Consider the following 27,419-nt stretch of genomic DNA (forward strand, 5'->3'; position numbering starts at 1 on the left):
AGCTACCTTTCTACCTTTCTTATTCTGCCAAGTCTGATGTAACAGAAACAGCGGGAAAGAGCTGTCATTCTTAAGTTCGAGTTGTCTGGGGGGGTAATTTTGTTTCGTTGTTTTTTAAATATGTTAACCTGTTTAGTACGACTTTTTTTTTTTTTTTTCCCCCTAAACTTCCAGCACAAGCAGATGTCCCGTTGGGTATGACAGCAGTGCTTGGAAAAGCTGTGCGCAGCGAAGCAGCCCCCCCCGGCCCGGGCAGCCCCGAGCAGCCCCGAGCAGCCCCGAGCAGCCCCGAGCAGCCCCGAGCAGCCCCGAGCAGCCCCGAGCAGCCCCGAGCAGCCCCGAGCAGCCCCGAGCAGCCCCGAGCAGCCCCGAGCAGCCCCGAGCAGCCCCGAGCCCCACTCCCGCTGAAGCGGCCGCACGTGAGGGGCCGCACGCCCATTGGCTACCGGGCGCGACACGTGACGCGGCGGCAGCGGCACGTGTGGCCATATTAGGGGCCGTCGGCGGCAGTCGCCATCTTCTTTCGTGGCGCCGTGTGGTGTCGGTGGGCAGGAGGTAGGGAGGTGGCTGCCCGCTGCCCTGAGGGAAGCGGGGTGCTTTTCCGCGGGTGGGCCCATACCTCCTCCATCCCCAGCAGCGCAGCGCCCGGCGCGGGCGCGCTCAGCCCCCGACCCCCGCAGGTAGCCGGCGGCGCGCCGTGTCGACGAGTTTCGGTGCGGGGTGCCATTTTCTCTCCTTTCGCGGTGCCGTCCGGAGCCTGGCGGGAGGCGGGTGCCGATGTGTTCTGTCTCCTGCAAGCAGGTCTGGCAGGGCACAGCATGATTGAAGAAGACTGGAATGCGGAGATAGGGGACCAGGCGTTACTCCCATCCCTTGAGAAGGTATTGAGGGGGGCCGGGGGGGGCGGGGGAGCGGGCAGTTACAGCGATAGATTATGTTTGCTTCTTTTCCCGTTCCTCTTTCCGACCCATGTCCCTGAAGCCTGAGTGTCTGCTGGGCAGTGGTGTCCCCTGTTCCCATGATTTTTTTGAAATATAGTAGGCAGCCATAGGAGTTCACTGGTCCTGAAGAGAGCAGTTTTTCTCTGTACTAGCAATTTGCTGCTGTTTTGTTCAGATATTAGTGATTGTTGTATGCTGAAGTGGGCTTGACTTGTCAGCTGTGTATAATGTGATTTTTGGTAACATTTAGCTGCAAACAGTATGCCACTTAGTATACTGAAACACAATAAATTGAAGCAAACAGAAGAGCATGAGTGTTTATATTTCACAAGATACAGAAGGCAACTTCTTTCGAGTGCATGACTTTGTAGCTGTGTTTGTATTTATATACTTTTTTAGACCTAAAGTCATCGTGATGTTGTACCTTTTTTCTATCTTCAGGTTACCTTCCTTGAGAAGCCAAATGACCCTTCATCTGTCTTCAGTCAAAGTGTAGACTCATTTGGTATGTGAAAGGCACTTTTCACTTAACCGATGTTTGGAAGAATTGATCCCTTGAGCATTGTACAAGATTAAAAGAAAATACAATATTATTGTGGCATTTTCATGGGACCCCATGGAGCAGCATCAAATTATGTAGAGAACATAATGAGTAGGCATTCCTTTTGCTTCCAAAGGAAGCTTTTCGACAAGGAAACTTTCCAATGCTTCCTTATTTACTTCAATTATATAGTAATATACAACTACTAATGAGTCAAATATAGCTTTGAATTTTAACTTAATTCTTTCTTTTATAGGTACTGATGAATTTGTGGACTCACAGCATCGACCAGTGAGTAGTTTTGGTAGAGGAAGGAATTTTTCAGCCAAAGGTAATTTCCAGTAGTGATTGTATTTCTAATGGAGAGTTGTATATGATATGTTAAATTTTGTCATTTGCCACTTCTGATCAGCAGGCAGGTTCAGCTCCATGAAAGTAGAGTTCAGTCATGGCTTGGGAAGTCTAACTCCAAATGCCCTTCTCTTCCTCCTTCTTTCTGTGGATTTATATGCTGAGCGTGATGCCACATGGGATGGGATTAGTTTTCCTGGCTTTGTCCCATCTCGTCTTATGTTCCCTCACCCCCCTTTGCTGGTGTGATGGGGTGAGAAGCAGAAAAGACCCTAACTCAATGGGAGCACTGCTCAGCACTAACTAAAAACATCTCCCTGTATTATCAGTACTGCTTCCAGCAAATCCAGAGCACAGTCCCGTGCTAGGTGCTGTGAAGGAAATTGGCTGTGCCCCAGTCAAACACAGCATGGTTTATTCTTTGAAAAAATTCCATACCATTTCTGCATCCTTTTTGTTGAACCCTGTTATGGTAGGTGAATGCTAGGCTTATTTGGTGCAGGGCTCTGATGACAAGCAGTTTTGCTGTAGACTCTCCAGCAATTATGAAGTAATTCACAAGATCTGCTCTATTTATGGATACTTAGGTTACTGTCATTTGCATAGGAGTCCTTAAGATACAGTTTTTATATCTCTAACTGATGTGGGAAAACCAAACTGTGCTGGTACACATACCAGGCTTTGGTTCAGAGGAAGCCACAGATGCTGTGCTACGAGGACTTCATGGTATCCTGTACCAGATATTGGTCTTTGTTGTTACAATATGATAGAACAGAACAGATTTGTTTGAAGAATAAGGACTGAGGAGTAAATTGTGATCTAAGCTGATTGTGTGGACCTTAGACAGCACCTGAAACTTAAGTCTAAAATGAGGAATACCTTGTTTATGCATGTGCATATTCATTTCCCTTCTCTTCCCATCAGGAGAGTCAGTAAGGAAAGAGATTAGAAGTAAAATTATGCTACATACTTCTCACTGCTAACTGAATAAGCAATTCTGAGTGATAGTAGAACTTGATGGATCTGAAAGACATATTTTCAATTCCTCACTTCATAGCAGGCAGTAACTGGCATTGCCACCTTATTCTGTAGTACCAGTAGTTAAGAAAATTGCTGTCAGTTACCCTCGAACCAGAATCTGAATTGATCTGTGTCCATACTGAAGAATTGAATTGAAGTTAGTGGCTTGATTAGCGTGTACACATGTAAAGTCAAATTCTTAGAGACCCAACGTTAGATTTACTTCTTGAAATTTTAAAGCAGTGCAGTACTGTTTTCTGTTGGACCTTTTGGCAAACCGTACTTCCTGTCTTCATTTTTTCGTATGTTTAGGCAAATCACTCAGTTATATGTTGAACTTCTTATGGAGTTATTAAACAAGGACTGAGAAGAATAATTAGGGGCTTGACCTGCACATCAAACTTAGGCAAATTTCAGTGACTGTGTGCTGTGCTGTACTGCAGGTTTTCAAGAGGGAAATGGAGAAGATGCTGTTACACAAAACAGGGGATTTAAAGGATTTGGACAAGGTCAGTGTAAGTTTGTATGATGGAAGCATACACTGGTCATTGTTTCTGGCTTTGCTTGTTCCCTGAGAACTAGCAGTCAAGAGTGAAAGCTTTGAAATGGCTTCTGTTCAGCCAGGTAAAAGGCACATGATGGGTTTGTGCAGAAGTGGGCAGGTGGAGTTATTGTGTGCTGTGCTGCATTATTGCAGGTTTTCAAGAACGAAATGCTGTTGATGGTGCTGCTGCACAAACCAGAGGGTTTAGAGGATTTCGTGGTGGCTTTGGACAAGGTGAGAGTAAGTTTAATGGTTGGGGTTTTTCATACTGAGTGGTCTGTACAGCATATGTTTGGTGATCTTCCTAGACTTGCTTGCTCCATGAGAACTATCATTAGAAGGGTGAAAACAGTGAAATGGCTTCTTCACCCTGATAAGTGGCATTTCCAGGCAATAGTCTATACCGGCAAGCTACTTTATTTTGTGTTGTGTTGTGCTGCAGGTTTTCAGGAAGGAAATGGAGAAGATGCTGTTAAACAAAACAGAGGGTTTAAAGGATTTGGACAAGGTGAATGTAAGTTTGTTGTATTGACTGGTTTGTATGATAGCAGCATACAATGGTCATTCTTTCTGGCTTTGCTCGTTCCCTGAGAACTAGCAGTCAAGAGTGAAAGCTTTGAAATGGCTTCTGTTCTTCAGCCAGGTAAAAGGCTCATGCAGATGTAGGCAAATTGAGTTTTTGTGTGCTTTCTGTATTGCAGGTTTTCAAGAACGAAATGCTGTAGATGGTGCTGGTACACAAAACAGATGGTTTAAAGGATTTTGTGGTGGCTTTGGACAAGGTGAGAGTAAGTCTGATGGTTTGGGGTTTTTTTTGATACTGAGTGGTTTGTATAGGTACAGCATATGTTTGGTGATTTTCCTGGATTTGCATTCTCCCTGAGAACTACCACAGAGAACTGAGAACTCCTGCTACTAGTTCTGTCTTCAGCTGTGTTGTGGAAAATAATTGATTTCTTTTAAAAACAAGTATTACTGAGCATAATGTATTATAGGTCAGAGTTACTGAAGTTGTTGGTAGTGTTTTGCAGATATGGTGAAGGAAATAGCTGGCTTTAGTTGTAGTATTTCATAGTAGTAATGTGCATGTGATTTAGAAGAGCTGATCAAGCAGGTCCCCCTCGATGACATCCATTCAGGTGAGCAAGGAGCAGTGTTTGGGCCATTTGCACGTGATTTAAAATGCTCTAGGAGCATTGGTGACCTGGAGTGGGCAAAGCGGGGTGTGGCATTGCAAGTAACAGGAGTGGGGAAATGGGCGTGGCAGAGCAGTGAGGGTGTGGCACAACAGGGACTGTTGCCTGTCAGTTCCTGTTGCAGTTCACAAAGGTGTGGCACTGCCATCATCCTAGAGATGGCTTGTGTGGTATTTTGGCTGGTTTTTTTTTTTAAATTTTATTTTATTGTCCCTCTAAGTCATTGCTGCTGCCAGCAAGCATTTGCTAACCCAGACAGAACTCCCCCAAGAGGGACACCTGCTGGTGTCCAGGCCACTGGCTGCAGGGAGTGTCTGAGCCTGGTGTTAGTACCAGAGGATGGTGGAAAAAAAAAACCTGGCTGTGGTGTAAGCAGGTGAGTGATTTGCTCTGTCTAGGGGCAGAGCTTAAAGAAGAGGTGGAAAGGCTAAGGAGTATTAGAGGAAGCAAAAGAGAAATAGACCCTTTGAACTGTGAGAGAAGCTAAGCAGATGTTAGAGGAGCCCTGTCCCTCTTGCCATGAGGCAGGAGGAGGAGACCTAACAATGGAGGGAATGGAAAGAGGTCCCTTCTTGGGGAGGTAAAAAAATTCAGTCCCAACCCCCACTGCCTTCCCAGGTGCCCTTACAGAATAGGTATGAGACCCTGGTTCCAGAGGGCTGGGCTAATCATATTAAACAAATTCATCTGGTGAGTCTTCCATTTGGTGCTCATCCTGTCAGATGGATCACAGCCTCAGGTATTCAGAAGAAAGGAAGGGTGGTTGTTGTAGGTGACTCCCTTCTGTGGGCAATTGAGGGCCCTGTACATTGGCTGGACACACCCCACAGGAAAGTCTGATGCCTCCCTGGGGCCCAATTACAGGGTATCACCAGGAGACTCCGTGACCCAGTTCAGCCCTCTGATTATTACCCACTGCTGGTTTTCCAAGTTTGCAGTGATGAGAATGACAAGAAGGGCACCAGCACAATTTAAAAGGACTTCAAGGCTCTGGGTCACTTGGTTCATGGGATAGGAGCGCAGGTGATGTTCTGCTTAGTTCCTTCAGTAGCAGAGATGAATGATGAAAAGAGCAGGAGAACCCATACTATCAATAACTGGCTTAAGGGCTGGTGCCATCAGTGAATTTTGGTTTTTGTGATCATGGGGCAGTTTTCACAGCAGCAGGTGTGTTTGAGTCAGGTAGGTTCTGTCTCACAAAGATTCTAGGCCAGAGTTGGCAGGGCTGATTGAGAGGACTTTAAAGTAGGCTTGAAGGGGGAAGGGTATGAAACCAGGCTCTCCAGAGATGAGGCTAAGGTGATAAATCAGAGTCTGCGGTGAGAGGAGCTTAAAGCTGTTGTACAGAAGGAATACTATGATGTAGCTGTCATGGCAGTGTGGTGGGATGACTCACATGACTGGAGTGGTGCAGTGGATGTCTACTTGCTCCTCAGAAGGGACAGGCTAGGGAGAAGAGGTGGAGGGGTCTCTATGTATGTTAGAGAGACTCTCAACGCTATAGAACTCATGATTAATGATGTTTAGATTGAGTGCCTGAGGTCAAGGATCAGCGAAGGGCCAACAAGGCTGACATTATGGTGGGTGTCTTACCACCTAACCAGGGTGAAGAGATGGATGAATTACCCTGTAAGCAACTGGAGGATGTTTCAAGATCGCCAGCCCTTTTTCATGTAGGAAACTTTAACCTACCAAATAATCTACTGGGAACTCAGCACACTGGAGAAGATGCAGTTAGGAGGTTGTTGGAGTGTATGGACTTCTTGTTGCATCTGGGTGCCCAGCAAGATAATGGAACAGGTCATCCTTAGTGTGATCACATGGTGCGTACAGTATGACCAAGGGCTCAGACCTAGCCTGCATGGATATTGGATGGGCATGTCCTGCCTGACCCATGTGATCTTCTTTTATGACCAAGTGACCCACCTGGTGAATGAGGGGAATGCTGTGCATGTTGTCTACATAGGCTTTAGCAAAGCCTTTGACACCATTACCCATAGCATATGCCTGAAAAAGCTTGAAGGCTTGGACTACGTACTGGATTAAGAACTGGCTGGACAACTGGGCCAAGAGTTGTGAATGGTGCTGCATCCAGTTGGTGACCAGTCACTTGTGGTGTCCCTCAGGGGTCTGGGTTGACCCAGTCCTGTTTATTATCTCTGCTGATGATCTGTATGAGGGGATTAAGTCTACCATTATCAAATTTGTAAATGACACTAAGTTGGGTGTGTGTGCTGATCTGCTGGAGTGCAGGCAGGCTCTGCAGAGGGACTCAGGCTGGATTGATGGGCTGAATCCAGTAATGCGAGGTGTAACAAGTCGGAGTGCTGGGTCCTGCCCTTGGGTCACAACAATGCCCTGCGGTGCTACAGGCTGAGGCCAAATGGTTGGACTGCAGACAGGCAGAAAGAGACCTGAGGTTACTGATTGACAGCCAGCTGAACGTGAACCAGTATGGTCAAGAAGGCCAGTGGCATCCTAGTTTGGATCAGCAATAGTGGGCCAGCAGGGCCAGGGCAGTGATTGTCCCCCCATACTAGATCTTGAGTGCTGTGTCCGGTTCTGGGCCCCTCAGTTTAGGAAATACCTTGAGATTCTGGAGCAAGTCCAAAGAAGGCAACAAGACTGGTGCTACAGGGAACTGGGGATATTTAGCCTGGAGAACAGGAGGCTTAGGGGAGACCTTATCACTCCCTACAACTGCCTGAAAGGAGGCTGTAGCCAGGTGGGGATCAGCCTGTTTTTCCAGGCTACCAGAGAAAGGAAATAGTCTTAAGGTGCACCAGGGGAAATTTAGGCTGGACATCACAAAGTTCTTCACTAAAGGCGTGGTTAAGCATTGAAATGGTCTGCCCAGGGAGGTAGTGGAGTTGCTGTCCTTGAATATGTTCAGGAAGAGCCTGGACGTGGCACTCAGCACTCAGTGCCATGGTTTAGTTGATGCGGTTGTGTTCAGTCATGGATTAAACTTGATGATCTCAAACATCTTTTCCAACCTAGTTGATTCTGTGATTTCTGTGGTTTTATACCGTGTATGCACTACACTGTCCCTTACAGGTCCTAAGGATGGACAGAGGGGTATGCCTCACTCTGGAGCTCTCAGCTTTAGAGAAAGAGCATCTCTAGCGGATAATGCAGGTGAGACTTTTTAGTAGCAGTGATGAACTCTGCAGATTTCCTCATTGGTGATTTGTGGCAAGGTAGGTGATTGTTATCTTGATTGGGACTTGGAGCAATCTGATCTAGTGGGTGGCAACCCAGCCCACAGCAGGGAGGTTGTAACTAGGTGACCTTTAAGGTCCCTTCCAACCCAAACTATTTTATCATTACTATGCATTTTCAGAAGAACAATTGGTATGACTCTACTTTTGGTTCAAATAATGATTTTTAGTAATTGTTACAGAGGCATCATACTAATACTCATTGAAGACATAAATGGCATCCATAATGCAGATAGCAGTCTGTACCAGATGATTCTTTGTTTTTATAGTATGATAGAATAACTGAATGCTTTCTGGCAAAAAAAAGTATTTATTGTCTTCATTTTTTCATATATTTAGGAAAATCACTTTGCTATGTTGTACTTTTTATATGAATAAAATAAGGATTGAGGAGAATAATTAGCAGCTGTACGGGGCTTGACCTGGGCATCAAAATTAGGCAAATTTCAGTGACTGTGTGCTGTGCTGTACTGCAGGTTTTCAAGAGGGAAATGGAGAAGATGCTGTTACACAAAACAGGGGATTTAAAGGATTTGGACAAGGTCAGTGTAAGTTTGTATGATGGAAGCATACACTGGTCATTGTTTCTGGCTTTGCTTGTTCCCTGAGAACTAGCAGTCAAGAGTGAAAGCTTTGAAATGGCTTCTGTTCAGCCAGGTAAAAGGCACATGATGGGTTTGTGCAGAAGTGGGCAGGTGGAGTTATTGTGTGCTGTGCTGCATTATTGCAGGTTTTCAAGAACGAAATGCTGTTGATGGTGCTACTGCACAAACCAGAGGGTTTAGAGGATTTCGTGGTGGCTTTGGACAAGGTGAGAGTAAGTTTAATGGTTGGGGTTTTTCATACTGAGTGGTCTGTACAGCATATGTTTGGTGATCTTCCTAGACTTGCTTGCTCCATGAGAACTACCACAGAGAACTGAGAGCTCTTGCTACTTGTTCTTCAGCTGCATTGTGGAAAATGAATAGTCTCTTTAAAAAACAAGTATTACTGGGTATAATACATTATAGGTCAGAGTTAATGAAGTTGTTGGGACTATTGCTCTGGAGATTCGTTGGAGTAGATAGTACTGGCTTCAAATGTAGTATTTCATTATACTAATTTTCTACCCTCAATGTGCTACATGTGTGTTACTTACAGGTACTAAAGGTGGGCAAAGGAAAACAGTGCAATCTGGAACTCCTGGTTCTACAGAAGGAGGAACACTTGTAGATGGTGCAGGTAGCAGGAGTGAACTGTAGGGATTTCCTCATTGGTGATTGATGAGAAAGCAGTTCCTTCTTAATTCTAATATTGTCACTAATTTTTCTCCCTATTAAGAACCTTCTGCAAATGCTTGGTATCTTGGTTGTATGCCTGTAAAATACATGTTTGTAACTCATTTGAATTTTAGTTACTGGATTTTCAAAGCTGTTGTGTTATATAATTGTTTTTCTTTGTCTTGTTGGTGCTGGTTCAGTTAATGCACAGTGAAGCAGAGGGGCTAACCTCCAAATTAAAAGTATACCTGAAAGAATTTGCTAAATTTTGAAAGAGTTGAGCTAGACTTTTATCCTTCTCCCCTCTGCAAGGGGAAATATTGTACTGTCAGTGATGCTAGGTAAGGTGTATAGCTCTGACAGGCCACTTAGTCCTGATTTAACTTTATGTTGGGGGCTTTTTGTTTCCTGCTTGGAATTTTTCCCCCATTGTCTTGCTTACTCTTTTGCCACTGATGTTACTATACCTGGCTGCATATATGATGCATATATGATTCAGATTAGGAGTGATATTAGACCATTGTAATGGTCAGTGGATCGCTGGTATTATCCACGTAAGAACATTCTGTGTGATACTCATAAAAAAACTTTTGTTGTAGAAAAGATGGCTAAATGGACCTTTACTCAGAGGATGAGTTGCATTGAAGCGCTGGAACAGGTTGACCAGAGAGCTTGTGGATTCTTCATCCCTGGGAGTCTTCAAGACCACATTCAGTTTGGCTTTGAGCAATGTGGTCTAGTGAAGATGTCCACCCTGTGTCATGGGGGGTTTGAAATGGATGATGATGAAGGTTCCTTCCAACTCAAAACCATTCTGTGATCCAGTGATCAGTATACATATTCAGAAGTGATACGTAGTATCTAAAGAGCAATTGATTTGCCTCTATTTGACTCAGTTCAACTCATTTTTTTCAGATTTTTAGTTCAAATAGTGATTTTTAGGAATTTAAGTCTTTTTAGAAGCAGCATGCTTATAGCGGACATAACTTCATCCTTAACACAGAACAGTAATTCCTTTTTCATTACTATAGTGTAAAGTATTAGCGTGTTAAAAACTGTTCTGGATACTGATATGCAACAGTTGCATCTGTGGAAAGAGAATTCTTCAGAAAGAGTAATTTGTTGCATAGGAAGCATGTCCTTCCTTGTGTTATAAGAGCATGTGTCTGGATGATAAAGAAGAGCCTAATTTATTTTTTGAGAGTACTTCTTGAAAGTGGGGTCCTTGAGTAAATGTGAGACATTAATGTTTTACAAGTCTGACTTCATATGGAGGTAAATTTTAGGTCTTGTAGTGTAAAATTAAATTCTGATAGAATGAATGTGTGGAATTCTGTACCTTCCTGAAAAATGGAGGAAGATCTAGGTGACATCTTACTAAACTTAACTTCTATAGCTTCATACTTAAAATAGTTTTATTTTACCTTCTGTTTATATTGTTTGTGAACTTAAGTTGTTATGTTCTTAAGGTCCAAAGGTGACTTATGTGCCCCCTCCTCCACCTGATGATGAACAAGCCATCTTTGCACGTTATCAGACAGGAATTAATTTTGACAAGTATGATGAAAACATTGTTGAAGTATCAGGGCTAGACCCGCCAGCAGCATTAATGGTTAGTGAACTGATTTTTCTCGACGTTTATGTGAAGCATGATTGACAACGGTGTGTGATGGGTTCAATATTTGCAACTAATGAAAATGCTAATTAAAAATACTGAATCTTGCAGATAGTGTGATGTTGGAAGGAGATGCTCCCCATTTAAAAGATAAAAATTTGAATTCACAGTAACTAACAAACTACATAAATCGTCCAGAGAAAGTAATACTGTGTAATATAGGAAGAATAATCATTAAATTGTGAAAGAATACCATTTTAGATATTGAAAGAAAGAGGGCTTTGCAGCAGTTTCTGGGCAGGCTGGTATAGTTACCTTACTGAAGTAAATTATTGGGGAATCTTCAAAAGCTGAAATGAGCACCTGTTGGGATAGTACTCATTTGGACAGAGGAGTGTTTTAAGGTAATTTCTAGCCGCGTTCTCTGAGGTTGAAGTTCATTGTTTAACATATAACTTAGTTTTTTATCTATAATGGGTGGCCAGTGTTTAAAAAGAAAAAAGCTCTATTTAGGGAAAAGAATGAAGAGAGTCAAGTGCGGAGGGGTTAGTAGTACCTGTGTTGAAAGAGAAGACACAGAGCTGTTCTCACTGAAGTCAAACTGATTTTTGTCACCTGTGTTGCTTTTTGGTCCTGGCTAGGAATGTTGTTTTAACTACCCTTACTGGTTTTAGCCACAGAGACCATGTATAGGTCCTACATGAAGTGAAACTGAAGAGTTTGTTTTCATAGCAAACTATGTGAGTTTTCTTGCTTGAATCCAGATGGCTTCCGAGCAATTTTCTCTTAAAACTAGTAAGACCAGCTGAAAGGGTTCAAAGTGTTCACTGTCTTGCACACAATGTTAAGAGCATGTTTTAGAGACCTTTGGGGCTTTTACCTTTGGGAGCCTTGGCAACCTAAATAACTGGTGAGACTACCTCTAAAGTTAAAGTATTTGGATGGCTGTGCCCTACAATAAGCATTTTGGATTTTAAACTTGTACTTTCTGTGATTGTGTAATAACTGTTAATAATTGTTTCTCTTACAGAGTTTTGCTGATACTAACATGTGTCATACTTTAACTGTGAACATGGCTAAAGCTGGATACTCTAAACCTACTCCAGTGCAGAAGTACAGCATTCCTATTATACTGGCAGGACGGGATTTAATGGCATGTGCTCAGACAGGATCAGGAAAAACTGTAAGCATTTTGTGCAGTATTTATTCTACTGAAAGTGTGTGACCATGAGCTTTCAGGGAGGTGCCTCACTCTTACACGTCATGTGCTTGGCTGCTAGTTGTCCAGTAGTTTCACTTGCACAGCAGTGGCAGGTATCAGGCACAGATATGAATGATGATAGGGTTGTCACATTTTGGGCTTTATTCTTTTTTCCTGTAAACTGGTTTCTTGATACAGCAGGCCAACCTTCAGAGATACAGCTGTGGATTCAGAAGTATAGGCAGGCAGACCTAGAAACTGTTGATGACAGGACTCAGCAGTGGAAAGTAGGGACTTCTGTGTTGTGTGGGGTTTTGTCTTATATTTAGTGGGGATTTTTTATTTAGGTGTTTATGTTTGTTTGTTGGCAGTTATTTTTGGTGAGTTGTTTTTGGTTTTGTGGTTTTGGTTTTTTGATTTTCTTGCTTTCTTTTTCTGTTGTCTCTGTATGAGTTTTGTGTGTGTTTTATTTTTTCAAACTTAAGCCAGAGTGTTTGTAACTGTGTTTTGCAGGTTTGTCATAGTTGCTTTGATGAAGTCTGATCTGCACCAGTCTTGGTTTTAGGTGATTTGCTTTTAATTGAGGAACAGTGTTGAAAGTTGATACTAAATTGAAAATTGTCTTAATCTTTTAAACTGTCTAATGTGCCCAAACCTTACCACTGGCAGCTGGTGGATGGGAGTGTTTGGTTACAAAGGGTACATTTAGCTGTTCAGTTTAGTGTGGAATCCTAGTTTTGTTTTAATGTAGCTTACTAGTTACTGCTTTTGAAAGACCCCTTCTATTTGCAGAAGGGGAAACATCCAGAACCTGTGCTCTAATATTCTGAATGCTTTTTGGTACTGCTGTACAGATGCAGGTTTGTGGGTATCTGGTCTTATGTGGAAGTAAGGTGCTGGTTTGGTGCGGCTGTGTTGCAAACTGATCCTCCGTTCTAGTAGGCTGGAGACTTATTAGTACGTGATTACTGTACAGACGTGCTGATGTTAACCTGTGGCTTTCACATACATATTAAGGATGGTTTTGGTCTTGGGTTACTTAATTTCCAGGGCATGTCATCAGTGTATGGAATGGTATGGAAAGTTAGCCACTGTGTGATTGTATTTCTGTGTCACTAGACTGTTAAGATCCAGAGAGGTACGTTCGTGCTGGTTAACGAGGAGAAATAAGTTTATATGTTCTGTTGTGCATTCAGGTTAATGCTTTTGCAGTCTGATGTCCTTGATCATTGTGTACATTATCATTCAAGCTTTTAAGATTGATACACAAATTTTATTAAGACTAATGAAAGCTTTTAAGACTTAAACAGCCCAAATACTGCTGTGGCTTTTTTCCCCCCAGGCAGCCTTTCTCGTACCAGTTGTGGCCCAAATGATGAGGGATGGTGTAACTGCCAGTAGCTTTAAAGAACGGCAAGAACCGGAATGTATTATTACTGCCCCAACTAGAGAACTGATAAATCAGATCTTCCTAGAAGCAAGAAAATTTGTATATGGGTAAGCTTTTGCACTGTTGCCTGGTATTGATGACTACTTTGCTTGAATCAGCAGTGCTCTTTTTTTCATAAACACATGCAAAGTTTTTTGTGCCAATCAAATTACAAATGCTTGAGTTTAGATTATAATAAATTCAGATTAAAGTACTGGTTAGTAGGTTTCTTCCTATATGACTAGGGATTTAGGTACCTCATCTTTCTGATATTGGGATGAGTGAGTGGGTGCATTGAAAGGCTTAATCTAGCTTGAAGTGGAGGTAAGTATTCACCTTACTACTGGTGACAAAAGTGAAATGTCTTCAAAGATGTGTTAAGAAGATTTTCCTGTCTGACTATCCAGGAGTCACTTCCGCAATCACTCTGAACACCACCAGGAATTTCAACTGCTGGGACCAAAGTCCCTTTGCAGCAGGTGGCTCTAGTGAGCTGCTGGCTGCCCTGCTTGACTTCCTACACACATCACTCGGAGTCAGATGAGGTTTCCTCACTGACTCGACTTCAGGTTTCCTATAGCAGAATCTCAGATCTCTTTCTTCTAGTAATTTCATTGTTTTGCGGCCATATGTAACAGTTAAAGCAGGATGTCTCCTGAACAATGGAATCACTGGGCTTTTATATGCTCACAGTTTATGTACCTAATCATTTTGAGGTCTTTTGCTCCTGCAGAGTGTGTCAGGTGACCTGGCTAGTGATGCAGGTCCTTATGCCCTTTGTTAAGCAAAGGACCAGCAACAGTTCATGGTCTTTTGCCTGCGCTCCAGCCATTTCTTGCCGCTCTGACGTCAGTCTGCAGTTTGCACTGCAGATGCACACTGAGCTACTTGCACTAGATGTATTTACTATACATTACTTAACTAGCTTGTCTTGCGTTATTTTACTTGCATTGCTTTCATCTTGGCAAAATGGAGATGAGCGTTCCAGGTTTTAGTTAATGTACAGTGATGGTTTCTAATTACAGTAATTTCACGATTATAAGCCACACCATTTTGACTGAAATTTTGGTCCAAACCCAAAGTGCGGCTTATAATCAGGTGTGGTTTATATACAGACAAAGAACAAAAAGTTGCTGTTTTAGTTTGGAGGACAGGTGTCTGCTGAGAAAGGCAGGAGCCTCTCTTTGAAATGGAGAATGTAAACCCCCTCCCTCCAAATTATTATAATTTTGAAATCAAGGGGCTTTCAGGCAAAGATATGGGAATTAGGAATAACAGTTCTTTTCTAGGGAAATTAAAATAGAAATACAGTACTACAAAGAAACAAACTCCAAACCCTGACAAAGTCAGAGTACAACCTGACACTCTGTCAGGCAGGGTGTTGGTAGCAGTCCCATTAAATGGTGGCTGCATCTTCCTGCAGTGACAGATGTGATTCAGTTGAAGCAGTGCTCCTGTAGAAGGTGCAGTTTCCCTCTAAAGGTCCAGTGGTGATGTGGAGAAATCTGGTTTTCCTCTGGATTCCAGTGGAGAAAGGGGCTCCCTTAGTGTCCCAAAACCTGTGTTTTTATCTTGGTAAGAAATGTTGGGCTCTTCCTCCTGGCTGGAGCAACTTCCAATGGGATGAAGTAATTTTATCAGTCACACAGTGGGACTCAATGGGCCATTAGCAGAAAATGACTGGCTGGAGGAAGGATGGGGTGTGAAAAGATAAAGAACAATGCCCTGCCTGGTTTCAATGGATGGCCCGCTAGCAGAATATCTCCCACGAGTATACGGATCACTGCCCCTGCCCTCAAGAGATGGTGATAGAATAGATACCTTTTAGCACACTCAGTATTGTAACGTGCGGCTTATAATCAGGTGCAGCTTATATATGGACAAATAACGAAAAGTTGCTGAAACCCAGAAGTGCGGCTTATACTCGGTGCGGCTTATAATCGTGAAATTACTGTACTCTTACCTGTGTTTCTGGTCTTAGACAGACATGTCACAGCTCAAAGAAACTCTGAGCTTTCAAAACAGAACAAGAGATTTAAACTTCTCACTAAGTCCTTGAATGTTGTGTGAGAGTACATGTTTATACTTGATTTGTCATTAATTTTTTTACTAAGTAATAGGTTTCACCAGTGTACAGAAGACAGTGAACTCTGTTATATGTAACAGTTTGTTACTGTTTGGAGGTGAAATGAAGAACATTGTTGTAGAATCTGCTGAGATAAATCATACTTGCCTTTGTTCAAGCAAACTTACAGTTGAAGGCTCACTGTCTTCAGAAAGAAAGATCATGTTTGCATATCTACTTACTAAATATATTACTAAGAACAGCTTTTTAATCTCTAAAATGGTTATAACTTTGTAGCTGATTCTGTTCATTATGCTATTTTTAACTAGATACAGATGATTTCACCATAATAGCATGTGAATCTAGAAAGTTTCTCTTACAGCTGGCCTGTAGTAAAATGACAATGACTTAAACAGTATCAGAATGTGAATCTGTAGTATCTAAAGAAGAGCATGCATATTGATCAGTTGAGATTTATGATGCTAGGCACTTTGATTTAATTTACAAATAGGAATATGAAATATGTATGTATACTGATAGTGGATAAATACTGAAATTGTAGGATTCCAGAGGGAATTTCTATTCTTGAATAAAGCTTTCTGAAAAGTTTTGATTAACTTTGGTAAAAAATTACCAAGTTTATCTGATCACCATTGTTGCATGTGAAGCTGAATTAGTGTCTTCAATAAAAGACTATTTGAATTTGGGTGTGAAAATACTCATTGCATGCATGTAAAGATCTCAGCAGAAGGTTATAAACATGAGCTTGTAAACATGATTCAGAGCTGCATAAGGTAGTTCTTGCTTAGAGAAGTGGTTTTCTACAGGAGAGTGTCTGATGTAGCTCTGCTTGGCAGATGTAACTGGAAGGCTTGGTGCGAAGAATACTTAGTATAGTCTTTGAGTGGATTTGCTGTGTCAGGCACTGTATGGCCAATGTGATTAGCTACTTTAAAAGATACCATGTGTGTATTTATTGTTTTGTTCTTTTAAGGTCTGCATGAGTGGTGACTGCGCTTTTTCTGAGGATGCTGTATAAAAGGGATCAAAGTCTTAAATATGTCTGTTACTGCTAGTAGGTCTCAGTTGAAGAGAGGGGAGAAGGAAGGAGAAATCAGGTGTTTGTTCTTAGCAAGCCGCTTGGGCAGCCTCTGTTATGTAGTGTCAGGGGGAATTTTCAAGTTTACTTTGAGTGAGTTTCTGGTTTTGAGCACTGTTTTTGGACCGAGGTGTATGCTGAAGGAGTTAAACCACTCTTAAACTGATTTATGGTAGATCTGATTTTTTAAAATGACCTTTCATGAAACTTACATAATTAATGCAAACCTTTTTCTACATAATAGAACTTGCATAAGGCCTGTTGTGATCTACGGAGGTACACAAACAGACTATTCAATTCGTCAGGTAAAGCAAGGCTGTAATATATTGTGTGCCACTCCAGGGAGGCTTCTAGACATCATTGAAAGAGGAAAGGTAAGATCTTAACACTTCATGTGAATTCCCTAAGTACTCTTACCTAAAAGATAAGGCACTATTGTGCATTATTTAAAATTAGTAGAAACAGAGATTGGTTTTCAGTGGCTCTATCGGTGTGCTGCCTTTGTACAAGCACTGAAATACAAGTGAGGTTTTCTTAGACTGTCTAAATTCCATGGGGTTTTTGAAGGAATAGCTTGAGTCTAGATTTCTCAGTTTGTTTCAGAGACAGCTGGTAATAAGAGTCTAGATCAAAGTGGTGCAGTGGTCCTGGCTACAAAATTTTATAGCTTAAATACCTGGAACACTTTCACTAAGTTCTTGTGCCATGTTCCATAGTAGATCTTCACTGGATATCCTGTTTGTTTTGCTACAGTGTCTTTTCATCTGTCTGACACTATAATTTCATACTGATTAAAAAAAACCCTCCAGGTTGTATAGTACTGTATTTGAATTTTTATTTTCCCTAGTCATTATAAATTCATACTGAAATTTTTACATGTTAGAGTGGTGACTCAGTGATATTCATTGAACAAATGAAGTTTAGAAAAACAGTAGTAAATGGGAGATCATTTTTTTGCTTTCAGGCTTTCAGTCAAAAGTTATTGTCTTGGTCAGCAGTGGTGAAATTGGAATATTCTTAATAATGCTCTCTAACATTTTTTCTTCAGGAAAAAAGTTTTTTTGAAAATGCTTGAGGGTTATGAGAGGACCTTTCTAATACTCAAGCATAGTTCCAAATTAGATGATTTGAATCATAGTTGGTCTCCAAACTCTGTGCATTTACATAGCGCTTCAGAACTTGGCTGAGCAATGGTGGTGTGAATTTGTGCAGATTAAAAGGCTAAGTAGAGGTTGAGGTGTAAACAAATCATAATACTTTCACTTTTTATTAGTTTGAAAGAAATAAGTAAAAGATGGTTGGCAATTAGGGTATTTTTTAGTGCATACTGTCAGTGAACCATTAGTGTTTTTCTTTGACCTAAATACTTGCAGATTGGTTTGCATAACGTGAAATACTTGGTGCTAGATGAAGCAGACCGCATGCTTGATATGGGTTTTGGTGCAGATATGAAGAAGCTGGTATCTTTCCCAGACATGCCACAAAAAGATAAACGCCAAACACTGATGTTCAGTGCTACTTTTCCTGAAGAAGTTCAGAGGTGAGTAGTAGAATAAAAATAGAAATGTATCTGAAGATGTACTTGTATAGAACTAAATATCTGAAGAGTTTAGAACACTTCTTATTTCTAAAAGCTCAAAAGTACTGAGAGCTATGATGTTAATATTATTCATTGCTTAATTTAAGCAGGGACTCTAAAGCTTTAACTGCTTAATTCAGGTGGGGACTCCTAAGCAATTTAGCAAGTTACCTGAAGGCTTTTAAATTCCACTTCTGAGAAGTCCTCATGTTCCTCCTTTTTTTCTTGTTCCTCCTCCTCCACCACATCTTTGCAAGCTCAAAACCAATGATGTTGCTGATAACACCATCTTTGCCTAATGAGATGTACAATTATTGCTCAATTTATTAATGTTAATGATACACAGTTCTTACTTATGTCGACAATTGGTGTTTTCAGTAGTTTTAAAGCTTCTGCAAATGGGTTCACAGTACATCTTAAGTATTCATTACTCATTATCTTTAAAGTTCCTGTCACTTAAGAGAACAGTCTTTGATAGATATTAAGTATAGTTGCTGAGTAACAGAACAAAGCAACTAATTCCCTGCAAGCAGATGGAAGCTTTGCAGTATTTCTTCTGCTTTTCTAGACAACAGTATCTAAATACTCAGTGTGTTAGAGTCTCTAAACTTCAGTTGGAGCAGTACAAATAATTTTGATGACTTTTTGGTAGGGATACTGTTAAAGTGTTAGTAGTTCAGTGAGTCAAATCCTAACAACTTCATTTGGTCTCAGAAAGTCTAAAAGATCTTTTTTGAGGCAGGGAGAAAATACTTTTCAGTAGTTGACTCTCCTGAATGAAAGAGGGGAATGGGTGCTTTCTCCCCTTCAGTGCTAACCATTCGTGGAAATGTATCACCTTTCTTAAAGGAGGACTCACCTGTTGTGGCTTTGATTCCTTGTCAGGACTTTTTTCATAGGGTTCTTCGTATGGAAAAATACTCTTGCAGTGAACTAAAAATGACCTTGTTTGCGCAGTTGGCAGTCAAGCAATTCAGATGATACTATACACAAGTTTGTGTTCATTCCATATGTTTACCTCTTTCTGCAGGAATGTGTTCTCTTTTCTCAGTGTATCCTGAAAAAGACCAGGCATGTGTATCTTCCTCTGAGATACGTAGTGTGCTGTGATTTGCTCAGGTTTTTAGTTTGAAAGAAGAATCTGGACCTCTTTAAATCTGTTTTATCATTGTAGTTTTGCTCATGCTTTTGCTGGGTATTTTTTTTTGCATACTGGGAATTGAGAGTACTAACTAACCGGCATCTGAAAGGAAGTAACTGAAACTGTTAAGGATGTTTGCTGTTTGCTTCTGTTTCATGAAAAATCACCAACAGATCTATCTTTCTGCTGTGAATCCTGCAGAATTTGCAGAAGACTTGAGAACCTGAGTGCTTGGATCATGGTTTGGAAGTGCATAATAACATTAGAGTTCTAGAAACATTTAGGTAGGAAAAGACCCTTAAGCTGATTAAGTCTAACCATTAACCCAGCACCAGCAAGTGAACCACTAAACCAGTGCTCCAAGTACCACAAATGCATGTCTTTTAAGTAAGTACCTCCTGGGGTGGTGATTCCACTTCTTTTCTGGTCATCCTGGTCCAATGCTTGAAAACTTTTCAGTGAAGATTTTTTTCCTAACAGCCAGTCTAAGCCTCTCCTGGTGCAGCTTTCTTTTGTGACTGTTGTTCTTGTAACTTTTTGAAACTGAAATGTCTAAAGGGGACATTCACATTTTCGAGTATGAAAACCCTTCTTTACTAGAGTCAGTTCATTCCTGAATTTAATGCTTTTCTGGTGCTGAAGTCAGGAAAACTAATGATTTCCCCATATTCTGCTGTCAGGAGAGCTTTAAACTTTATTCTATTTTGGTAGTATTGGACACAAAGGTACTTTCTTTAGACCTTTTGGGTTGAGATCATACTGCACTCCTGTTCAGTGAAGTACAGTAATTTCATTATTATAAGCTGCACCATTTTGACTAAAATTTTGGTCCAAACCCAAAGTGCGGCTTATAATTGGGTGCGGTTTATATACGGACAAAGAACAAAAAGTTGCTGTTTTAGTTTGGAGGACAGGTGTCTGCTGAGAAAGGCAGGAGCTTCTCTTTGAAATGGTGAATGTAAACCCCCTCCCTCCAAATTATTATAATTTTGAAATCAAGGGGCTTTCAGGCAAAGATATGGGAATTAGGAATAACAGTTCTTTTCTAGGGAAATTAAAATAGAAATACAGTACTACAAAGAAACAAACCCCAAGCCCTGACAAAGTCAGAGTACAACCTGACACCCCGTCAGGCAGGGTGTTGGTAGCAGTCCCATTAAATGGTGGCTGCATCCTCCTGCAGTGACAGATGTGATTCAGTTGGAGCAGTGCTCCTGTAGAAGGTGCAGTTTCCCTCTAAAGGTCCAGTGGTGATGTGGAGAAATCCGATTTTCCTCTGGATTACAGTGGAGAAAGGGGCTCCCTTAGTGTCCCAAAACCCGTGTTTTTATCTTGGTAAGAAATGTTGGGCTCTTCCTCCTGGCTGGAGCAACTTCCAATGGGATGCAGTAATTTTATCAATCACACAGTGGGACTCAATGGGCCATTAGCAGAAAATGACTGGCTGGAGGAAGGATGGGTTGTGAAAAGATAACAATACCCTATCTGGTTTCAGTGGATGGCCCGCTAGCAGAATATCTCCCACGAGTATACGGATCACTGCCCCTGCCCTCAAGAGATGGTGATAGAATAGATACCTTTTAGCACACTCAGTATTGCAACCCAAGACAGTTGCCGACACCTGGACGTGCGGCTTATAATCAGGTGCGGTTTATAGTCGTGAAATTACTGTAATTAAATTTAGTTTTGACATAACATTTGGGTTTATACCTGAACTTGTTCTTGCTGTTACATAGACTTTTCAAGTGCTTTCTGTACATGTATGCTGAGAGAACCATCCGTTTTTCTAGTTGACTGGAGAACTTCAATTTAGCATTCGAAGCTTTATGTCTTCTACTAAATGGCTGTGGTTTAATCCCAGCTGACAACTAAGCACCGTACAGCTGCTCACCCTGGAAGGCTACTCCAGGGTACCCCTGAAACCTTCTCTTCCTCAGGTTGAACAGCCCCTTTCTTGCTAGTTTGTCTTTGTAGGAGAAGTTCTTCAGCTCTCTTTTTAAGTTAGTGGCCTGCATGAACTCTTTCCTACATCATTCTTATACTAGGGACCCCAGAGCTGAACACAGATGGGGTCTCAAAATACCACAGCAGAGGGGCAAAATTCCCTCTCTTGCCTTGCTGGCCACACTGCTTGGGATGCAGCCCAGGGCACAGTTGGGTTTCTGGACTGCAAGTTCACCTTGCTGGGTCATATCCAACCTCTCATCCACCAGGCCCCCCCAAGTCTTTCCCTCCAGGTCTAGAATGGATCCATTCTCTGTCCTGCCTGTACTTGTCCTGTCCTATCAGCTTGTGTGGAAGATCTCTATCTTAACTTTTTTATAAACGTCACTTAGGTACTGGGAGGCTGCAGTTAAGGTGCTTCCAGGCTTAGTAACCCGCACTCCTCAACTCTCTCAGCTTGTCTTCTGAGGAGGGGGCCTCCAGCCTTCTGATCATCTCTGTGACCTCTCTGGATCTTCTCTGACATGTCTGTCTTATGCTGAAGGTGCCCAGTTGTATTGACCTGCTGGTCACACTTAATGCAGCCCAGGATGTGGTTTGTATGCTGGACCCAAACTATGCAGACTCTTCTGGCATTTTAGAAAATGTATACGAGACTACTTCTATCATTCCTCGCAAAATGGAGGATAAAAATATTTTTTTAGGTGTTGCTTAATCATAAATAAAAAGATGTGCTTTTAAAACAAATAATTACATAATATGTTTTGTATTGCTCAATTTTGTCTTTTTCAGGCTAGCTGGTGAATTTTTGAAAACTGATTTTTTGTTTGTTGTTGTTGGACATGTGGGTGGAGCATGCAGTGACGTTCAGCAAAATATTCTTCAAGTTTCTCAGTATTTAAAGAGGGATAAACTGATAGAAATTCTACACAGCATAGGTAACTTTATTTAATGCCAGTTTTTCACCAGGAAAGTAAAAATTGCTTGTTTTTAAACTTGTGTTTAAAGAGGTCATGGATGTATGATTTTGTGTGTTAACATGCTTTCCAAGATTCTTGAATGAGGCTTAAAGCAGAACCTGGGGGAGCTGCAGGTTTTTAGGCATATTTGTGTAGGGGTATTTCATAGAGTCATAGGATAGTTTGGGTTGGAAGTGACTTGTAAGAGTCATTGAATCTGATCTAATGCCCAGTATTTGTCAGTGATTCATCTCTATAAAGTACTAACAGATAACCTTCCTGGGTGACTTTGTACTTTATATGGATGGTCAGTTTACAGGTTTATTTACAAGATCGCAGATGTATTAATATTTTTGTGTGAATGTATGGGCCTGTATTTTGTTAGTGTCTGGGATTTTTCCATATTTGCTCTGTATGTCCTGAGTTTTAATGCTGAAGACTGAATGTGAGTTTGGAATTAAAAAATGATGAAATCTTGCTGTGCAGTGCTCAGGATAGTGTGCTGCTTTGAGCCACATGCTAAAGAAAGGGAATGCATGCCTGTCACTGGGAACAATGTTTGTTTCCTCCTTTTACTGAGGAAAAATCTATGTATCTTCACTCAGTATTGATACAGAAGTTGCTGGATTGAATTTAAGAAGCTCAGAGTACGTAAGAAATTACAGTCAGAGTTTAAAGACTTTATACAAAATGTGTGCCTGTATAAGGTGTTAATATAGGTAAGTGCTACTCTAAATAGCGAAAATGTGTCATGTTTCAAACTGCAGTAGCTTTAAACTTCTGTTCAACACAGGTAATGAACGAACCCTGGTCTTTGTGGACACAAAGAAGAAAGCAGACTTCATTGCATGCTTTCTTTGTCAAGAAAACATACCAGCCACTAGTATCCATGGGTAAGTATTTTTAAAGTGAAAGTCACCTGTGTTTTTTAAGAAGCTTTTATTAAGAACTCAAATTTGGCCATATATGTGAAATTTAGCTTGCCATGTGTTCTGACAGACACCGGAATATCAAGCTTGAAAGAAAGGCTAAATAAAATGGTCTTAGTATGCAGATGCAGGATGTTTGCATATATCCTGTGGCTGTTGAATTTGTAGGTACATGAAAGCCACGCATCTTTTGAGAAGATCTGACCTTCCAAGCGTGGCAAGCCTGAATTGCTAACTCGCAGCCCCATTGTGTGGGAGGAGGTTCTTAAAACATTTATGTAGAATTATTATACTGTGAATTGAAGTACAGTAATGCATAATTGATCTCCAGTTCTTTTAAAAAACCCCTCAATTTCTCTAGAGACTTAAATTTAAACAGCTACTCTGTCTTGCTGCTCCTCAGTTAAAAATTCAGAAAACCTAAACTGGGCAGTGTATGAGTTTGTTTGGGTACTTTTTTGTTCTGTATCCATTTTCCACCCCCAAGAGCTTCTTTCCATGAAACATGGCATCTAAGTTGTATCTCAAATAATACTGTAGATGTTAGAGACATCCATTCTAATCCTTGCTTTATTTACAGAGATAGAGAACAGAGAGAGCGAGAAATGGCTCTTCGGGATTTTCGTTCTGGAAAATGTCCAGTTCTTGTGGCAACATCAGTGGCAGCAAGAGGTCTGGACATTGAAAGCGTTCAGCATGTTATTAATTTTGATCTTCCTTCCACCATTGAAGAGTATGTACACCGAATTGGGCGAACTGGTCGTTGTGGAAATACAGGGAAAGCAGTTGGCTTCTTTGATAACAATTCAGATGGTCATCTTGCACAACCTCTAATTAAAGTGCTTTCTGATGTAAGTTTCAAAGCTTAGTGTTTTAACTTCTTCTGTTCTTTAAGATTTCACTTGAATGTACTGAGCACCTGTGACATTTTTGGTGCAGTTATGATGGAACTCTTAATCTGAATTGGTAAAGTAGTCAGAGTTTCTGAAATTATTTTCCTAATTGCATAGGCTCAACAGGAAGTTCCTCTTTGGTTGACAGAAGTTGCTTTTGAGTCTGAAGGAGGACGACTGCCAGTAAATACCCAAAAGGTAGGTCTAGAAATTAACTGAAAGCCCTGGCTATTAGAACTTTGTCTCAGTTTAAAACTATCTTTAGTGCTATATCCAGAATAATGCCACTGAAACTACTCTGATTGTAATTGTGTCCCTTTTCTTAGTTGTGCATCTTCAAAGAATTCATTATTGCTGAAAACAATTTCAGACAAGTTACTCTTACAGTGTGGCCCCTTACTAGCTGCTATAGTCTTGGTCTGTGAAGTCAGAATTCCTCTGCAAGGAAACATTCATGCAAACATACACAAGAACTATAGTTCAGACATTGCTGCACATGTAAGATGGGAGCAGATAGTTGCTGATTGTACAGTTACTGCTTGTTACAAATCACCCAGTCAAGCAACTCATTTGACTGAAAAACCTTTGTGTAGTGTCCCTCAGCATTTCGTTAAATCCATCATTTCTAGGTCCAAGTCTATCCTTGCCCTTTACAACCTCTGAGTTACCAAATCTGATTGTGACTCTTTGTCCAGAATAGAATTTTTTTTGTGTGAAATCTGTTTGCTTTCACTGGGAATGCTGCCCTTGATATCACATGCATACAGTGCACCAGCTCTTTTGAGTTGTAGGTCGTGAGGTTTTAATTATTATGAGACCTCCTTGTGTCAGTCTGACAAACTCTTCATTTGTAATCAGCCCAATTTTTCATGAAAAGGCCATTTGATAATCAAATTACGAATTTGAAAGAGAAATCCCTTGGAGGCTCTTAGATGATTATTTTGAGGCAGTCTTAGAGATTACTGAGCTTTTATTCTTTTTCCAAAGGAAAAATTTACCTGCGAAGGAAGTGCAGTCATTCTTAAGTATGTAGTGGAGAAAGAAGGTTTTTTCCCCACAACTGTGTGAACTGATTTGTGTTGGGTAAGAAAAGAAGTTAGGGTATGAACTGTGGGAAGTGTGATAAATATCCCACACATGATAAAATCGAGGTTGATTAAACTGCAGTAATTTCACACTAGGGTCAAAAAACCTTGTATATAGGTATCTTGGTTTGGAGGACAGGTCTCTGCTAAGAAAAGCAGGAGCCTCTGTTTGAAACTGAGAATATAAACCCCCTCCCTCCAAATTATTATTATTTTGAAATCAAGGGGCTTTCAGGCGAAGATATCAGAAATAGGAATAACAGTTCTTTACTAGAAATACAGCATTACAAAGAGCAAACCCAAAACATGGACAGAGTCGGTCACAACCTGACAACCCATCAGACAGGGTGGTGGTAGCAGTCTGCTTAAATGGTGGATGCATCCTTCTGCAGTGACAGATGTGGTTCATTTGAAGCAGTGCTCCTGCAGAAGGTGCAGTTTCCCTCCAAAGGTCCAGTGAAGATATGGAAAGGACCAGTTTTCCTCTGGAATCCAGTGGAAAAAAGACTGCTTTGGCATTTCAAATCTCAGTTTTTATCTAGGTAGGAAAGGCTTGGCTCCTCTCCCTGGCTGAGGCATCTCCCAATGGGATTATGTAATTTTATGAGTCATGCAGTGAGACTCAGTGGCCCATTAGCAGACGATACCTTCCTGGAGGAAGGATGGGTTGTGGAAAATATAAGGATGACTACCCCACTTGGTTTTAACAGATGGCCCATTAGCAGATAATATGTCTCATGGAGATAAGGATCACTGTCCCACCTGGTTTCAACAGATGATAGAATATGTACTTTTTGTCATATCCTGCATTGCAAGCTAAGACAATAGGAGGTTAATTATTATGCTGAGATAGATGCATGCAGAAAGCTAAAATTATTTTGTGGTGACTTACAATTAAATAATTGACATGTTAATAATTCTAATCTAACACCTGTTTTGTTTCCTAGAATTGCAGAGGCAGAGGCAAAGTGAATGCAGGAGCAGTAAAAATGGGGTGTTCTGCAAGAGAAATTGAGTCATGGGATTGAACTCCTTTATACCAAACTAGTTGATATTCTGTTGTGCTGTAAGTGAAATGTTGCATGAGAAGATAATCTTGTGAAGACCTCATTTGGGAAGGAGCTTTATGTAAGGGTTTGCCTAAACTTCGTTCCTTTTTTTGTAACATGTCAGTTAAAAGTTTAAATCTTGTGTTAGGATGATACAAGGATCTGTTAAACAGCTCATAAGCAGTTAATAAAAGTTTGAGAAGTGCACTTTTGATTGTTGCCTCTGTATCAGCTACATGTCATTGCAGTTTCATGAATTGGTATTTGACATACGTGGAATATTTGCATCTCCATGTGCACCTAAAGGTCAGTGGCTACACCCACAACTCAGTGAAAATACATCTTTTTTACAGAGCCGTCTTCAGAGAAGGATGGAGCCTTGTGTTGCATTTAGTAGAATGTTTCTAGATTTGACTGACGTAAATGCAACCTTCTGCTATCTCTTGTGGAAAAGTGTGCTTTTGAACAAGCTTGGTGCCTTATATCTAAAAATCTTCCCAGTCTTGCAGAAACTATAGGAGGTCATCAGTCACTAACTGGTCTAGATTTCTGTAAAGTTGCTTTTTCATTGAAATTATTTTTCCTTACCAATACTGCATGCTACAAAGATGAGTATCATTGGATCCCCAAAGAAAAGGGCAAGGTCATGACATTTTGTATATCTTGCACAGCTGAACAAGCTTCTCATGGCTTGAGGTTTAGCACACAGTGCTGAACACTATGTCTTGTACAGTCTTCCCACTAAATCTAGGGAAATAATACTTCTAACATTTGTTTGTTGTACAGGAGCCTTAGTACCCAAGTTAGTGAGAATCAGAACTGACCAAGCAATACTAGGGAATTCTCATTGTGGAAAAGTGGGGGGGGGGTGTTCTTTGTGTGAATATCTTTGTCAAACTATTTATTTAAATATCTGCTTAGAGACATACTGTTCTTTTCGTGGACTGTAATTTTACTGCTGTATATTACGCAAAAAGAGTGAAGTCTTAATTGTGTACTTGGAAGTGAGCTGAAAGGACAGTATACTTAAATTGCAGCTCATGAGTAGTGGATGTATTTAAGCATGATGTTAATAATTCAGAGTAAAATACTCTGCGCAGTATGACTCCTTTTCCTGGGAAGTATCCTTGAAGATCTGTGCATCCATTCTGAATTTCAAGTTGTCAGTTTTGCGTGGCCTGGTTTTTGTTAGTGAGGGAGCCACAGAGGTGGCCTCTGTGAGAAGCTGCTGGAAGCTTCCACCATGTTTGGCAGAGCCAATCCCTGATGACTCTGACGATGGACATGCTGGTGGCCAAAACTGGGCCAGTTAGAGATGATGGTAATGCCTCAGTGGTAACAGAATTAAGAAGAAAATC

General features: G+C 41.0%; 1 protein-coding gene across 4 annotated transcripts; it reads left to right on the forward strand.

Annotated features, from left to right (window-relative positions):
- The first annotated feature begins 473 nt into the window (after positions 1 to 473).
- Positions 474 to 26,268, forward strand: DDX4 (DEAD-box helicase 4). Of its 4 annotated transcripts, none has more exons than XM_033086370.1 (22): positions 474 to 555; positions 802 to 881; positions 1,383 to 1,446; positions 1,739 to 1,813; positions 3,297 to 3,362; positions 3,551 to 3,631; positions 3,840 to 3,911; positions 4,099 to 4,179; positions 7,651 to 7,731; positions 8,291 to 8,356; positions 8,545 to 8,625; positions 8,955 to 9,035; positions 10,543 to 10,685; positions 11,719 to 11,871; positions 13,232 to 13,386; positions 16,727 to 16,856; positions 17,856 to 18,022; positions 21,939 to 22,084; positions 22,899 to 22,998; positions 23,615 to 23,885; positions 24,045 to 24,125; positions 25,960 to 26,268. In XM_033086370.1, exons 2-22 carry the CDS (start codon positions 819 to 821, stop codon positions 26,038 to 26,040), a joined length of 2,238 nt encoding a protein of 745 aa, XP_032942261.1. In that variant the 5' UTR covers positions 474 to 555; positions 802 to 818; the 3' UTR covers positions 26,041 to 26,268. The 4 variants fall into 4 exon arrangements, with proteins under 4 accessions (XP_032942261.1, XP_032942263.1, XP_032942264.1 ...); XM_033086372.1 differs by having other exon boundaries at positions 3,840 to 3,905; XM_033086371.1 differs by having other exon boundaries at positions 537 to 555; positions 799 to 881.
- The last annotated feature ends 1,151 nt before the right edge of the window (positions 26,269 to 27,419 follow it).

This window comes from Catharus ustulatus, chromosome Z, assembly GCF_009819885.2.
Source record: "Catharus ustulatus isolate bCatUst1 chromosome Z, bCatUst1.pri.v2, whole genome shotgun sequence".
Classification (NCBI taxonomy): domain Eukaryota; kingdom Metazoa; phylum Chordata; class Aves; order Passeriformes; family Turdidae; genus Catharus; species Catharus ustulatus.